This window comes from Myotis davidii, unplaced genomic scaffold, assembly GCF_000327345.1.
Source record: "Myotis davidii unplaced genomic scaffold, ASM32734v1 scaffold62, whole genome shotgun sequence".
Taxonomy (NCBI): Eukaryota; Metazoa; Chordata; class Mammalia; order Chiroptera; family Vespertilionidae; genus Myotis; species Myotis davidii.
This window is the reverse complement of record NW_006295180.1, coordinates 2,739,469-2,756,435: the sequence shown is the minus strand read 5'-3', so window position 1 is coordinate 2,756,435 and position 16,967 is coordinate 2,739,469. Positions and strand designations below refer to the sequence as shown.

The following is a 16,967-nucleotide window of genomic DNA, read 5'->3' as shown; positions in this document are numbered from 1 at the left end:
AGCGTGCAAATCCAGAAGGAAGCAAGAATGGACCTTTATGTCTGAAGGACAGGATGGGGGAGATTCTTGGCAAGCGTCCCAATCATGACGGCTCTTACAGGACATTGAGTGTTTTGACTCCCTCCTACAGGCACTGGGAAGGCACGCACAGTTTTCAAGCAGAGTGTGTGTGATCAAACTTGCCTTTTAGAAAGACCATTCTCTCTGGGCTGAAAGAGGACCGGAGTGGGACAGGCTGACAGCAACCAGGAGAGATGCTGGTGGCCTGCTCTCCCGGGTGATGGGACAGAAGGAGAGAAATAGCCTGGACTTGATGATTGATTGGCTGTCGAGGAGGAAGTACAGATGATGGTGTTGCCCAGTGTCCTGGCCTAGGAAGCTCACTGGGGGTGGGATCCAGAACTACCTGGACAGGAGAGAAAGAAGATGGATTATTTCATTTGGAACCCTTTAAGTCTGACAGCCTATAGGACTAAAAGGCAGCAGCTGGAAAGATGGACTAGAGGTACAGATTTTGGAGTCACTGGCATCTGGATGCTACCTGAATTCATGCTTGTTGCTGAGATCAACTAAGGAGCATATGTAATTGCCAAATGAGAACCTATTATGTTCTCCATGGCCATGTAGGAAGTGGTGATGTAGTGATGACCAAGGCCAGACAGAAATGACCCAGTTCTGCCTGGCTGGTATGGCTCAGTGGTTGAGCATCAACCCATGAACCAGGAGGTCAGTGTTCAATTCTGGTCAGGGTACATGCCCAGGTTGTGGGCTCCATCCCCAGTAGGGGGTGTGCCAGAGGCAGCTGATCAATGATTCTCTCTCATCATTGATGTTTCTATCTTTCTCCCCCTCTTCCTTCCTCTCTCTAAAATCAATAAAAACATATCTTGGGGAAAAAGACAGAAATGGCCCAGTTCTCATGGAACAGGAAAGTTCTGAGGGAGGTGGAGGGGAGAAAATTCAGTGCTTCTCCCCACACCGTGTCCACTTGAGTTTCCCACGAAGGGCATCTGTGGAAACCCTGTCTCTCCTGCCTGGGGAGACAAGACCTTGTTTTCTATCATTCTCCATGAGTACCTTTGTCTCTTCTCTTTCCATCTGTCTGAAAAGGCATGATCTCCTTCTGGGGCTGAGATGGAGAAAACCTAAGTTAATTCTGTTTTTATTTTTCCTGAAATGAGATACAGCTTCAGAGATCCAAACTTTAAAATCAGGGCTCTCAAAACAATAAGCAGCTGTAAAGGCTAATGAAGGCTGTGACCTTGTTCTAAAGCCTGCAGGAGGCTCATTAGCACACACAGCAGAACGCATGCTTGTGGGCCCCCAAGAGTCAGGCCCGCAAAAAGGGCATGGGTTTTGTTTTGTCACTTCTTGGGGAGATGCTGTGATGCACAAAGACAGCGCTCCCCAGCTTTGCATATATTTAAAGCATCTTGCCACCACATTCTCTAGCATTTTCCTTTTCCCAAGGCCAAACTGAAGTGCTGTCTGTCTGCTTGCTTGTTTATGTTTACTGGTGTGGTAATAGTTGTTAAGACTGATAGAAAGATCCATTCTCGATGCTGAAATAAAATAGAAATCTCGTATATGGCGATTGATGGCATGTGGCATTTAAATGGAAATTCAGTGATTTTTTTCAGTTCACAGCAAATAGAACTCATTTAACTGGGGTCCACAGTAGAGAAGAAATCATTTGAGCCATGGAAACAATTTTGCTATAAGAGGTACCTTATAAACCAGGTAATAGCAAAGTTATTTAAATAGATCACTTGAAAGTACACTGAATGTTTACTTTTGGATTTGTTTCATGTAAATGTGTTGGATTCATTTTTTTTAAATGGGGGGAGAGGGAGGGGAAGGAGAGAGGTCGGGAGAGAGAGAGAAGAGCGAAGAGAGGAGAGAAACATCCATGTGAGAAAAACACATGGATTGGTTGCCTCTTCCCCTCACAAGTGGGAATCAAAACCACAACCCTCCAGTGTGCAGGCCGATGCTCTGACCACTAAGCAATGCTATCCGGGGCAAAAGTGTTGGATTCATTTCATGTAAATGTTTAATTCCCAAAAAGGTTTTCCTTGCCACCTAGCATGGTCATGTCTAAATATATAGTCAGGAAAAAATTATTATTTAATATTAGCCTACATCAGATACAATTACTTAAATTTATTAGCAAGTTGGGGGGTAAGAGAGACAGCGCATTCCAAAGGCATCTCTACTTTTATTCTTGGAGTTTTGGGCTCCTTGGAATTATAAAGTTATCACTTTGTTAATATAGCAATTGTGCTGTTATTCAGCTTTCTAATAACCAATAGTTCTGCACCAGGTAGATCTCACAAGGAACCCAGCAATAGCTGCTTTACTTGGTGGCAGGCAGCCCTGGGTGTTCCCCTAAAATTCTGATGATTAGAATTCTAAAGCTAGAGCTTTCTCCCTCTGGTCTGTGAATTTGGCTCTGTTCAAAGACACATCCCTCAAGGAAACGTAATATATTCAACTAACATAAGTCATCTTTATTATACTCCAACTTGAAAGAGTAAGAAGGAGCCATCAATTGGGAACTCCTCTCTTAATTCAATACCCAAATATACAGACCTTCATACAACACCCTCTACCCTCCTTCATCCTGTCACAGTGAAGGGCTGTCCGCCCTCCATGTGAAAGGTAAGACCTTCTCTGTCCCTTGGATCCTACCTACCCCCTACCCTGCCCTCCCCCCCATCCACCCCCCGGCTTCTCAGAGTACCTGCACTATCAGTTGAGACTTCTCCCTCCATATATATTTAGTTTCTCACCACCACCACCACTTAATCTGGATTCTTCTCATTAAATGTGTTCAGTCTTCTCCCATGAAAAAATATAAACCTCGCTATAGCCTCCTACAATTCCAACTCTCTGGTCCCCTTCAGTCAGGTTCCATGGAAGAGTCCTCCATACTTATTATGTCCTTTCTCTCACCTCTGTTCTTAACCCCCTGCAGCCTGGTTTCCGTCCCACCAGCCCCTGAAAGAGCTCCAGATGAGGTGGCTAATCACCTACCTGGTGCTAAACGCCCTGGGCATTTTTTCAGGCCTCATCCGACCTTTGAGCAGCATGCAGACTCAGCACTCTGTTGGCCATGCCCGTCGCTTGCTTTGCTTCCTTAAAGAGGGGACAGTCTTCCTGGTGGGACAATCTAATTTTTATCTGTCTCCATGCACAGCCTTTCCTCTAACTTCCTGACAGGTTTGTTTTCCGTAGTCTTAGCATTAACTATTTTAATTCTATAAAACTCCATCCCTGTTAACACAAGAAGCATTTAAACCTGTAAGGAATTTTTGTGAGTTCATTTGAGCCAGACGGTTGACAATTGCTGGGAAGCAGAATCTCAATGTATTGGGATAATGCTCTGGAGAATGGTGTTTTTTCACCTTGTTTTATACAATCAAAGGAAAAGACATAAGTGGGTTACATGAAATCCAATGGTAAGCAGATGGGAGAAAGCAAAGCGGGGGAAACCTCTGGGATTGAATCAAAAGTAAGATGATAGACATATACCTCTTTTACACAGGTGGGCCTAGGATAGTTAACAGTCAACAATAAACCAGACAACTAACAATGAGGGAATTTGTGGTCTGCAGCTGCTCCTGTGCCATTTGTTGTGCCCTGAGGGGTCCGGAAGAAAGGAAGTTACATGTTACCCTGACATTCCACAGATACCAGATACATTATCTTACATGCAAAAAAGACAATAGGCCCAGTAAAGTTGATCTTTGTCAGAGGAGATACTGGCCTAGGACGTGACTGCCCACTATAAACTGCTTTCTAATGAAAAGGTTTTAATTTCAGACCACCCTTTGTGATTATTTTAGGTCTCTTGAGTTTGCAAGGCCGCCACACAGGCTTTCCCTGAGTTACTCCAGGTTAGCACGTGGCCCCTTTCATCCACAATCCTAAGCCCCCTTCTCTTCTCATTCTATGTTCTCTCCATACTCCTGGCTTCACATATCATCTCTTGCAGACTTGCCACAAATTTCTATCACTGGCCTAGACTTTTGCCCACGGAGCTCAATATCCAGCTGCCTTGACATCTCCATTCTGATATCACAAAAGCTTTCTGATTCAACAGATCTAAACCCAAACTCACATTTTCTTCTGTCCTTCCCCTAAATGTGCTGGCTCCCTCCCTGTGTTCCCGTCTCAATGACTGGCATCACTATTCATTCTGCTGTGTAAGTTATGAGACCTGGGAGGTACCCTGTGTACCTCTTCCTTCCCCCTCCATCCATATAGGCTGTCTCTATAGTATGTCAAGTTGGCTTCCTAAAAACGTGCTCGCCTACCACCATGCCTTACTTAGCCCGCGTGTCCATGAGCCTCTACCAGGTGTGCAAACAGCCTTCTGAGGCCTCTACTCAAACTGCCTCTTGCCTCCCCCAATCCATTCTCTGTATAATGATCAATGTAGTGTCTTATAAATCTGAGATGTCCATTCACTCCTCTCCTCACCCACCTTAAAATTTACTCTTTGATGGCTTCACATTGCTCCTCAGATAAAGACCAAGATCCTGCCCTAGTTTGGCTCAATGGATAGAGCATCAGCCTGTGGACTGAAGGGTCCCAGGTTCAATTCCTGTCAAGGGCACATGCCTGGGTTGCATGCTTGATCCCCCAGTGGGGGATATGCAAGAGGCAGCCAGTCAATGATTCTCTCTCATCATTGATGTTTCTCTCTCCCTCTCTCTTCCTCTCTGAAATCAATAAAGATATATTTTAAAAAATAATAAAAAGGACAAGATCTTGTGGGGCCCAACCGGTGTGACTCAGCGGTTGAGCATTGACCCAGGGACCAAGAAGTCACCGGTTCTATTCCTGGTCAGGGCACATGCCCGATTTGCATGCCCGAGTTGTGGGCTCAATCCCCAGTGGGGGGCATGCAGGAGGTAGCCAATCAATGATGTTCTTCTCTCATCAATGTTTTTAGATCTCTAACTCTCTCCCTTCCTCTCTCCCTAAAAATCAATAAAAACATTTTTACAAAAAGAACCTATATGGCCACTCGGCCTGGCCCCTGCCTAGTTTCCCTCCATCCTTCTTCTCCTTGCTCTCTCCACTCCAGCAACTGGGCATCCTCCATTCTTCAGATCTGGGCACAGTGTCACTTCCTCTGGGAAGCTTTTCCTAATGCCCTAATTTGGTCAGATCCCAGTATCACTGCCCGAGGTGACTCATCATGGAAGCCCTTCCTACAGTTACACCTTATAGATAGTTCTGTGTGTGGTTAATGACTGTCTCCCTCAGCCCTTCCAGTCTGTAAGTTCCAGAAGGGCAGGGCCTCGATCTGTTTTTGCTCATCTCTGTACCCCAGAGCCTAACACAAAACCTGGCCCAGAGCTAGCACTCAAATAATTTGTGAAATGAAATAATTTACATTTGAATATGGCTGAGTATATAGCATTTGTTTGTAAGAACAGGTCTGGATAGGAATAAGATAGAGCAGATTACTTCATTCCAGGGACTTGGTGGGGGGGGGCGGGGGCGGCGTGGATAGGGAGAGGGACAGGAGGTAGAGTCAAGACAGAACTCCCACATTATCTCCTTCACAGTTTTGCCGTGTGCCCAGCTCTATTTCCACATAGGTACTGATCTGGCTAACTCTCCAGAGTGCCAACCTGAGGTGCTGCAAGACTCTAGAGTGCCTTCTAAACTGCCATGGAAGTCTATATCATCTCCAAGTTCCTTATCATTTTATTATTACAGTCCAGCTCCTGAAAATTGTTGGTCCAATTTTCACATGCAAAGTTTAATCACTATTGTGCTCCTCTAAGCTGTCTGCTCCTTAAGAACTGTCGGGTGCTAGGTCCTCAATGGGGCTCTTAGTAGATGATGGGTAGATTGGTGGATGAAAGAAGGAAAACAAAGGTTAGGATTCTTTGACTTTGTGATCTCATCCAGGGCTTTCAAAATGATTGGAAAGGAAGAATTAGGACAAAGGTCACTACACTCACACGTGTTCTCAAAGTGCTGGGGACTGGGCTATCGCCCTATCTAGAGGCATTCAGGTGGAAAATTTTAGCATCTAAGCCTGCTATGGAGAAGTTGTAGAGTCAAACCCAGCCCAGCTGAGATCAGTTTGCAGCTTCTGACTAGTAAGGCATATGGTTGTGGCACACAGAATATCGGCCCCTAAACGATGTCCATGTCCTAGTCCCCAAACCTATGAGCATGTCACCTTTGATGGCAAAAGGGACTTTTCAGCTGTGATTAAGGCTCTTGAGATGAGGTTATTCTGTATAACCTGGGTGGGCCCGTTGTAACCACAAGGGTCTTTAAATGAGTAGGCAGGAGGGCCAGAGTCAGAGAGGGGTTGCAGGTGCAGCTCTGCTGGTTTGGGACGGGCACAGGGGTGCGGGAAGCCTCTCAAAGCTGAGAAAAGCCTGGGAACACTCTGTCCTTCTTCCAGAGGCTCACAGTCTAGTTAACGCTTGCTTTTGGCCCCATGAAATGCATTTTGGACTTCTGACCACCAGAACTGTAAGATAATCAATTTGTGCTGTTTTAAGCCACTAAATTTGTGCTAATTTGCTACAGCAGCCATACAAAGCTAACACACTAGTTAAGAGTATTGAGATTACAGAGACAGAATGCCTGGCTTTAAGTCCTCGCCCTGTCATGTGCCAGCCATGTGACCTGGGGGCAAGGTATGCAACTTCCTGTGCCTCCGTTTTCCCATTTGTACAATGGAAATGATAGTCCATACTACCTCAAAGGGCTGCTATGAAGAGTAAATGAATTTGCACTCATACAGTTCTTAGAACCACGCCTGGACATTTTAGGGTGACATCAGAATTAGCTATTAAATTAGTATTTATTTGCAGAAAAAAAGAGCACAAACCCAGCAGGGTCCAATGCTTTGTCCAAGGAAAATAGGCTCAGAGCAGAGCCAGAACTAGAACCCAGACCTCTTAGCCCCTGTGCTGTTTAGAGCTTTGTCATTACAATGCCTCAATCCCACTTTCCTACCGAATCCCATTTTCAAAGTCAAATAGCTAATCACAGCACATGCCCTTCAGGAGGGCTTAGCTACATGTTATAGCTATGATTAGCCTGGAGATCCTCAGATCCTTTCAAGAGAAACGAAACATAAAGGCCCTCCTTAGAAACCATGTGTGTTTGACAAAAAGCTGCCTGGTTAATAACAGAATTTTCTCTGGTTATAGTTTAGTCACTGTTGTCTTGTCCCCTTCAAATATAACCCATAAGAAAAATGAAACCCAGACAGAACCAGGCAGCCCGTCTGAAATGGAATGGATGGGCTGCTTGGCACAAGCCAATGGGCAAATTCTGCAGACGCTTCTGGCCGAGACCCCAAAACAGCAGCCCGACTTCCAAGGAGCAAGCTCCACCTTGAATCTGGAGGGTTTGTTCAAAACATTGTCTCAGAGCCCTGGCTTCATTCAACACCTGGGTGCTACCAAATGGTCCCATTCAGTTAGCTGTGCATCCCTGTAAAAAAAAAGCAAGTCTTCTTGGGGAAGATAAATTGAGAGCCTCTCAGCTGATTCGAAGCAGAGCCAGTGGCTGCATTCCAGACCCGTGACGTTTGCTCAGTTGTGTGATCTCAAGTCTCCTCCTGCAGATGAGAAGCCAGTTCAGAAAGGACTTCAAGACTGCTGAGTCCAAGTTTAGAACCTCCAAACATGCAGCTATAAACTTAAAATGCTGGAATACAGTTTCTAGCAGTTTCCAGAATGCTGACTAAAAGTTCTTTCTCTGGCGCTGAAGCCCCCTCCTAGCTGTCTATAGCATGAGGTGTTGACGCTGGGCTACCACGAACTGACTATTTTCTGGCCCAGCTCAATAAAGAGAACAATAGCATCGAATTTAAAATATTTACATTGACAACTGGGTCTCCAGATCCTAATGTGTAAAGAGCTGGCACTTCAGACACTGGTTGCAGATACTTGGGGAGGGACTGGAACCTCTACTACGAGGAGAGCGCTCCTTTCCATCCCGTCAGCCCCAGAGGAAGACTTTGAGAAGCCTCCAGCTCCTTCTACAATTACCCGGCACACCTCATCCCAATGGGGGATGCGGAATGCTGGGTAACGGAGGGGTTGTTAAAGAATTCCCAAGAGCTTCAAAAATACGAATGCCTCTGAATACTGAGGTCCACTGGGTTTGTGTTGACCATTCCTGGAATGTCACGCTGGTGTACAAGCACGTAGTTCTCCCCTTTGGTGCCCTTCCCATTCTCTGGTGACTTCTGTCACTTTGTGGTGCCTGACCACTGTCTGTCACCACCCCCGCTGTTGCATCATCGCAGGTTCATGGCCTTTCTGTGCTTCACTAGTTATGGTTAAATTATGTGCTGGGCAACAGGAGTGTTGCTTGGGTTCCTGTTCAGTTGTCATTCCAGAGCTAATAGGCCCGTAGTGATGGGTGGAGATGAGAAGAGCACCTATTGTTCTTTGCAGACAGACAAGCTTCTTGCATCTCCCTGGGGCCATGGGCCTCTTTATATTCTAACCGGCTCTGCACAAACATGGCAGGAAGCAGGCTCTAGCCTCAGGGTTGGAGAGAAAGGCAGAGAGAGGCCAAGGTCCCAAGTGCAGAGGCCACAAGGAAAGAAAGGGACTTCTGTGGAGAGAGGTCCCTTGCCTGAGGCACTGGAGGAGCAGGCTAGGAGGGGCCTGCAGGAGGAAGGGGGTGGGTCCACTGGTTCTGTGACGTGGGGCGCCTGTCCTGGGGTTGAAATTGAGGAACTGAGGCTGTGGTGCTAGTCAGTCCTTCAGAGCCCAGGATGGAACAGGAACTCGGGCCACCGGCTCTGCCTCATGTACTTACGAGGGGAGAGATTAATGATCCAAGGAGGATATGATATGGTCCAAAAACTTTTCCTGGACTTTTTCCGCAGGCGGCTGAGCCAGAGGCCCACTGCAGAGGAGTTGGAGCAAAGGAACATTTTGAAACGTAAGTGACTAAGCCCTCGGCAATCCTGATGTTTGTGTGGTGGCTTTAGTTATGATTTAGTGGCCGGCCGCAAGGTCTGTCCCTTGTGCCTGGGTGGAAGTGGTTGGGAAGGTGGCGGCTGAGGCTCCCTCCCTGCATGTCAGGACAGCCAAGGCCAGCTCCCCACCCAGGGAAGGTTCCCATCCACGTGGCTCCTTAGCTGCTCCAGACACCCCTTCCCTGTGATGGGCTGTAAGTCAGAGAGAAGCTGAAAATGTGTTGTGAGAGCACTTGTCACCCAAGGATTGTGAGGTGAGGGAGCGTCACCTTTAAACCAGAATTGCCTTGAAAACTGTAAATACTACATTGAGGGCCAAAATAAGGCAAATGGCCATTTGAAACCTGGGACTAGAAAACGTGACTTCCCGTTGCACCTGGCTGCTATTGATCAAACCCTCCTCCCTCTGAACACTACATTTAAAGTCTAGGGAAGCATTTCCAAGAAAAAATGCTTTGTGTTCATCTCTCACCCCCCCCCACCCCCAAGCTGGCTGCTGGGGTGTCTGCCTAATGCCCTCATTCAAGAAAAACTCACTGTCGCTGTGGCTGTGGACAGAAAAAATAAGCCAGCCCCTTGTTTGGTTTAAGACACAGAGATATTTGACTATGTACAGAGAATCCAGTTGGTGCTTAAAAATTTATATATATATTAGTATTAGTATTATATAATATGTATATAATACAAAAAGACATCAAGTACCTCATGGACACCAATTAAACAATGAAGTCTCTGCTCACGTTCTACTCAGCCATTGCTACCACACTCACAAGATGGCCAACAAATATTCGTAGTGTAATTCAATACCCTGTCTTCCTACATGCACATCCCCTGCTAATTGCTCTCCAGAAAAGAGAACTAGAATTTCATAGAAATGCTACTCTGTGCACATGCGCCCGTGCTCACACACGCTCCGATCATGTGAAACCTGTTTGCGTGGGAGGGTATTTCCACTTAGAACAGACTGAAATGTTCTTGGTTTTACGTTTCTCCCCTTCCTCCCTGCGGTCTTTGACCTGGTCAGCAGACCTGGTCTGCGTGGGATAGTTTACTGAGGGTGAGCTGTTCATTTCCCCTGGGAAGGCTGGGGGACAGGGCAGCCCCTCCAGAGCTCTCATCTGCTTGGTGACTGCCCTTGGCACCCTGCCGGCCACCTGTGCCCTCGGGCCACTGCTTCCTTCCTCAGTGGCTGCTATACTTAGGTCTGGCCTTTCTCCGTCTAGAGTGCACTTCAGACTTCCTAGGTCTCTAGGAATTTATGTATATATTTCTAACAAGGGGCACCCACTAAAGTTTGTAAGCGTAATATGCTGTGAAACAGTTAGAACTTTTTCAGATGACTTCCATGGTCAAGAGAGCGCTTTTGGCCCCAACCTGATACCTGTTCTATTATAAACTCTCTGTTGTTGGAGAGAAAGAAAAACAGAAAACCTTCTATTTATTCCTAAAATAACAAATCAGGTAAATGTGCTTCCTCCTCCCTCTGCCTCTTCATCCCCCCACGCACAGGTCTAACAGGGATCTGTTGTCTTCTGAAGGGGTGTCTGTACATGGGCCAGGTTATATTGGTGGCCTCTGACTGACTCCTAAACCCAAAGAAGCTGAAAACTTCAGGTTTCAGAAGATAGTTCTTCACGGCAAAAGTGAGGGTTTTGAAAAGAGGTGGTGTCAAAGCCCAACTCACCTCTGGCTTCCTGAAGGCACAGCTCCCAGCACCCACCCCCCACACACACACACACCCGCTTACCCAGACCCCTGGGAGATCGCAGCTGGCCCCTTGGCTTGGGTTTTTATTGCCATCCAGACAAATACATCTTAGAGGCAGTTGCTCATGTTGGGTAAGCCTGGGGGTCTTAGATTCAGGCGATCCAGGCAGCTTAGAAGATTGTTTCCATGTTTCCTTCTAGTTTCTCCTCCTTGTCCTATTCAAATAGCTGCAAGTTAAAGAACTAGTTGACCGGATTCAAACAACTTGATCATATCACAGTTCCAAAACTTGTTGGAAATAAACTCATTTTTTCCTGTGGGCTCTTATTTTTCCCCATCATTCTGGAACATTGCTTCCTAAATAAGTATTTCTTTTTCTTTTTTCCCATTTGATTGTGAAACAAGAAATTTTTAGTGGGCCCTCCATCAAATCGTTCTAAAGCAATGGTTCTCAACCTTCCTAATGCCGCGACCCTTTAATACAGTTCCTCATGTTGTGGTGACCCCCAACCATAAAATTATTTTCGTTGCTACTTCATAACTGTAATTTTGCTACTGTTATGAATCATAATGTAAATATCTGATATGCAGGATGTATTTTCATTGTTACAAATTGAACATAATTAAAGCATAGTGATTAATCACAAAAACAGTATGTAATTATATGTGTGTTTTCCGATGGTCTTAGGCAACCCCTGTGAAAGGATCATTCGACTCCCAAAGGGTTGCAGCCCACAGGTTGAGAACCGCTGTTCTAAAGCTTATTTTCTGAGTTTAAATCATGTGAGGAGCCATCTCTCCGAGAGTGCTAGGGAAGTCTCCAAGGGTGCTAGGGAAGGCGCTCTATGAAGCAAGGGCTGGGTCTGGCATCCAGCCCCACCCTGCAGGCCCTGTACTCAGTGCTTGCTTTGTCAGCAACCAGTGAGGCACGCTGCACACCTGAGCACACAATGAGCACACTCTGATGGTGGCAGCAGGTGTGATGATGTCATGGGCCTGTCCTGGCCTCTCTCCCCAGTTGCCTAGTGGGGTTGCCTTGGTATCACTGGCCTGAGAAAACGTTACCCTGGGTTTGTAAATGGCTTTGAACTAAAGGTATAGATCCCATAGGTGGTCTTGGGGCCAGACCCCTGAGAGGGACCTAAGAATTGCACATAGGAGATGACGGCTCTGTGCTCTGTCACAGAATGCCACTTGAGGCTTGCAAAGGGGCCTGTAGGGTGAGGGAGCCCTGACTAGAGCCTGAGGCCAGTGACCAGTATAAGGAGGGCCAGACACGAGGGCAGTGTCCCCGGTGAGAAGAGCGGGCTGTCTAATTAGCCGTGTATCCTGTGAGCAGCCACTTCATCCTCTGGGCTTCCCCATCCTCTTTTACAAACGAAGAGTGGGAGGCTAGGTGGTTTCTCAGCACCTGGTGGCCCTCATACCCTGAACATTTTATTTTAACCAAGCGCCCGAGCTGCCTCCTTGGCACCCCCACCCAGACTAGTCCTTTCCCTCCCTGCCACCTGCAAATGCAGCTGTCTGGGCTCGCCCCTTCTTCTGAGTCTTGCTATCTGCCGCCCAACTTATTTACCTCTGTAACCTTAATGCATACTAAGGTGTTAATGGCTAACTAGTTTAATGCGTTTTTATCCAAAAGAAATTTGCATTTTTATAGAAACTCTGAGAGGGAGATCAGATCTTTACATCTGAAAGAAGGAGCTTTTGCGTGGGTGGCTAGGGGCGCTGTGGGGCAGGCTACCGTGGGCACCTCTGGGGACCTCGATCCACGGCAGGCCATGGCATTTCTGGTGCTGCCCCCACACAGCATCCTGATCCCCACAGGGATCGTGCCCCTGAGCTCTGCGCTGAACAGCATCGTTCCTCCAGCGGGAGGAGTGGCCGTCTGTGGCTGCTGCCTGCCATCAGGGCTGAAAGGAGGGCAGGGTGGGACCCACTTCTGTGCACAGGGGCTCCCCTCTGTTAGAGATCTGCCCTGTATTGAAACGACTGAATTGCAAGTGTGCATGATGCGACACATTAATTCAGTTATTGAAATATAGTTAAACACTAGTGATTTTAAGATGAGAGAACCAGTTTCAGAGGGCACTCTTTTGTGTGCCCTGTGCCAAGATCAGCTCGAAGCAGCTACCTTTCACAGTGCCATTCTAATCCAGCGGGTGAGAAGCAGAGACCTTTGGCTCTCTTGCTTTTAAACAATATTATACTTAGAGCCATGCTTCCGTTCCGCTCCCAGAAGGAAGTGATGTTCAAGGTCATTCCGTTAGCTCGAAAGGAGAAATAAGCCCAGGGGGTCTGTCCTTCAAACCTCTACTCCCTTCCCCAGACCCTCTTACCTGCGGCTCTGTAAACATCTGAGGAACAAGTCACCCACATATTAAGCTGACAACGTGCCGGCTCCGGGGCCTGCTCCTCTCAGGCACTCCTTAAAAGTCCCAATGCAGGCCGTTGTGCCCCACACTCTGGCCACACACATGCTCAGTGGACTTCTCAGAAGATTCAAAGAATTAATGGAAGCAGGGCTTGCGAAAGGTGAGCGTTTTGAAATTCCTCTTCGTGCAGCCAGGCTGGCCTTTGCTTTCCTCACCTTGTTTCTGCGCAGGTGACAGGCACCCCCACGGGCCGGTCTTGGGTTCTACTCCCACAGCGCACCGACCTGAGGGCCACATCACAATGAGCCCTGCAGTGACTGTGAGGCTGGGGGCACAGTGGAGGGAGGCCTTTGTGCTGTCCAGAGAAGGGAGCCCCACCTCCCTGCTGATGACACCTGCTCTTTTAGGACCTCCCCCCTTGTCTTACAAGCTACACTTCTCACCCAGCAATGCTGCCGGGAGACTGGAAACCCCAGGGGGCAGAAAGGAACCAAAATAGGCAGGTCAGCCTGCGCCACCAGATTGAAAGTGTCCCCACAGGCAGAAGCAAGGCCAGGGTAGGAGACACAAGCTTCCTCTTCCCCTCTCCTGTGAGGTGCTTGGCCCGGACCCTCAAAGGCTCATAGTAAGCTCCTGTGTGCAACACTGTCTACAAAATCCAAAGCATCTTAAATGTTTCTTTCAGCTCGGAACGAACAAGAGGAACAAGAGGAGAAAAGAGAGATCAAGAGGAGGCTAACTCGAAAGGTGAGGAAGTTCACGAGAGCTAGGGCAGGAGAGGGAGGGCGGCGGTCCGCTCCTGCGCCCTCTGCTGGCCTCAGTGGCCTGCAGCTGCCCGGCCCATGGGGAGACATCTCCCCTGGCAGAGTGGGCAGCTGTCTTGACTCTCCAGGACCTCTCCACGGGGCCACGGTCAACTCAGCTGCGTGACTTTCAGTCTTGTCTGGTGACATTCTGTGCTGCCTGATTTTTGTGACACTCACCTGCCCCCAAGCAACTTGATGTCAAGTGCATTACCTTTTCAATTACAGTGAACGTTTTATTTTTAAAAGTGTACCATTAGCCATCAAACAATCAGAAACTCATGGTCAAAATCAGTAGTTCGAATGTAAGTTACTAGCTATGACCTTGGAAAAGTGTGAATTGTCCTTGCCTCCCTGATACTATTCCTTACCTATTAACTAAGAACAGTTTAACTTGATTGTGCTAAATCAATTTGGAGTACTGAATCAGGAAAAAGCCTAAAGTGCTGATAAATGTTTGAAGATGTTTGAAAAGCACTTAAGATAGAAGCCATAAACTAGAATTTTTATATATTTTTAACCCCAAAAATAGATGGCTTGGCAATGCACGGTAGACCCAAATGGGTTTAATTCTGCATGAGTGGTCTCTTTAATAAGAAACTCTTATTGAGGCTGTTCCTGGATGCTGTTGGCAAGTTTAATTAATTGATGACACACAAGATATTATAGTATGTTCTGTCAGACGAGAATGGTTTCAGTCAGCCTCCTGCAGGGACCATCTTGAGAGAAAGGCTCTCAAAACTCAGACAGTTAAGAGTCCCATTAAAATCAATTTTTAAAATGTTTGTTAATGGATGCTTCTCCCTAGAAATATTATACAAAGGAAGACATTCAAAGACCCTAAAATATCACACCAATTACTAAGGCGATGACTTGTGTTTCTCTACACTCTCCTCTCCCTTAGCGCATCCAGGACTTCTGGCGACAAGCCAAACGCCATCCCAATGAAAAGGAGTAGGACACACAGGTGCCCGAGGGCCAGGGACAGGCTGGCATGCCCCTGGTGGGAACTAGAGCAAGAGCTAAGTGAGCTCACTTCATCCAGGTGCCCTCACCCCAGCCACATCTGATCCTTTACCTAAAGACCATCCAGTCTTTGGACATAAGGCACCCTTTGTCCTGAGAGTGAGTAGTGAGGATGATGGGAGGGGAAGTATGTTAGCTTGTTCTAAGTGTGACCTTGAAATGACTACAGTATCAAAAAGAGGTTCATTTCTGGTACAGAAAGGTCTAGATATTCACACACACACAAAAATGAAAATCCAGTTTTCGTAAAGTTCATTGGAGTTGATTACTGGCACCCAAAAATTGTCCTAAACTTTAGGGTTTCTAAAAACTAATAACAGGTAAATATTTAAACATCCATCTAATTCTTATCTCTTTAAAAGAAGTATATAGCCTGGCCGGTGTGGCTCAATGATTGAGCATTGACCCATGAACCAATGGTTTGATTCCTGGTCAGGCACATGCCCGGGTTGCAGGCTTGAGTGTGCAGGAGGCAGCCAATCCATGTCTCTCATCGAAATTTCTATCTCTCTAGTCCTCTATCATCCTCTCTAAAATCAATTTAAAAATTCATATTTAAAAAGTATATATAGTTTTGTAGAGAAAAATTGCATTATTTGGCAAGGGGAAAGGGAGGAGGGTTCCTCTCACACCCATCTCCCTTGGGGTGGGTTGCACAGGGACAGGTACCTCAGAAAACCCATCATGTTTGCAGTCTCCCAGAGAAGGTCAATGCCTCTTCCTCCTCCTGCTTTCCTGTCCTTCCCCGGGGACTGGTTGGGGAATTAGAAATAATGAGCTTGAGTGAAGGGGTCAGCTTTAAGGGAGAGACTAGAAGCAGCTTTCACTCTCTTTGTGGAGAAAGATGTGAGCTCCCAGCAGGTGGAGAATCCCTTCCCTTTCTCTGGGGCCTTGATCGCACAAGACCAGATGCCAGTGCTGGCGGCTGCTTTTCAGTTACTTCCCTCAGCCCGAGGATTTCTAGTTCGTGCAGTTCTAGTTCATCTTAATGTACGAGTGAGAAAGGTAAAACACAATAGCTGATGCTCATAGCCACAGAGCAGCCATTTTCTTCAGCCAGGTTGATACCTGAAATTTGTGTTTTGTCTTTTAATAAATGCCTTCCTTCCCCTTCAAAAAAAAATGCTAGCTAGCTAAATGGACAGAAGGATGGGAAGAGATGATGAAGGGAGGGAAGAAATCCACTTGAGTCAGGTTATAATAATACTGAAATATGGGTCTCAATTAATTACTCTTGTTGAGTATTTGGTTGCAAATATTATTGCTGCCATAGGTTGATACATAGTACTACCAACCCCTGCTCTTACCTCTCCCTACAAAATCAACTCTGACTCCAAGATCACCTCATCCGCATCTGAGGAAGGACCCTGGGTTCACATGCCCCAGTGGCTACAACCAGCCACCAGCTAAAGGGACACCTCCCGAGCCCCACGTGGCAGGGGCACGAGCCCACGCTCACAAGGAATCTCGGCGGCCATTGGTTGGTCGGCCCACACACCACCTGAGACTCTCCCAGCAGAACTCCCCTCCTCAGCGCCTCCCTGGGCACTTGGGGAAGTGCCTTGCTGACTTGGAGAGCTTGTGTCTAAGGTTCCTGTGGGACACAGGCATGGAAAATGCTCCCTGACCTTCAGAGCTAACACTTAGTTTTCTGTTCACACCAGACTCTGCCATCGACAGACTATTAGTAAAATCCAGGTCGTGATTTGCAGAAACATGAATTACAAATTCCATGCTTAACAACGTTTTGGTGTCGTGGCACACTTTGAAAATAATACCTTTTGACCAGCACCCTGGGGTGAACCTTGCAAGTACTAAACACGAACTGGGGCTTGTAAGTGGGAACCTCCTGTACCTGGGGTAAATGTGGTGAACGTTACATGTTTTTATGTATTTTAATGACAAAAGCTCCCACACTCACAGTGTAGAGGCAGGCTGGACCACCACTGTTGTGTACAGTTCTGGCCGTGGAGCCTGAGAGACCTCTGGTTTCCTGTGACGGGCCAGCACTGGGGCCAAAATGTCCTGTCCCAGGAGAACCAGGGCTGCTCTAGGGCAGACAGAACCACG

The 16,967-nt window shown here is 47.1% G+C and overlaps 1 protein-coding gene across 6 annotated transcripts in view; it reads left to right on the top strand.

Annotated features, from left to right (window-relative positions):
- Nucleotides 1-16,967, top strand: part of PHACTR1 (phosphatase and actin regulator 1) — a 500,267-nt gene that overhangs the window by 475,936 nt on the left and 7,364 nt on the right. For all 6 annotated transcript variants that reach the window (XM_006769720.2, XM_006769722.2, XM_006769719.2 and 3 more), the window contains 2 exons: nt 8,894-8,949; nt 13,754-13,815. In XM_006769720.2, the coding sequence (XP_006769783.1) occupies nt 8,894-8,949; nt 13,754-13,815 (118 nt within the window). The remainder of the gene's footprint in view (nt 1-8,893; nt 8,950-13,753; nt 13,816-16,967) is intronic.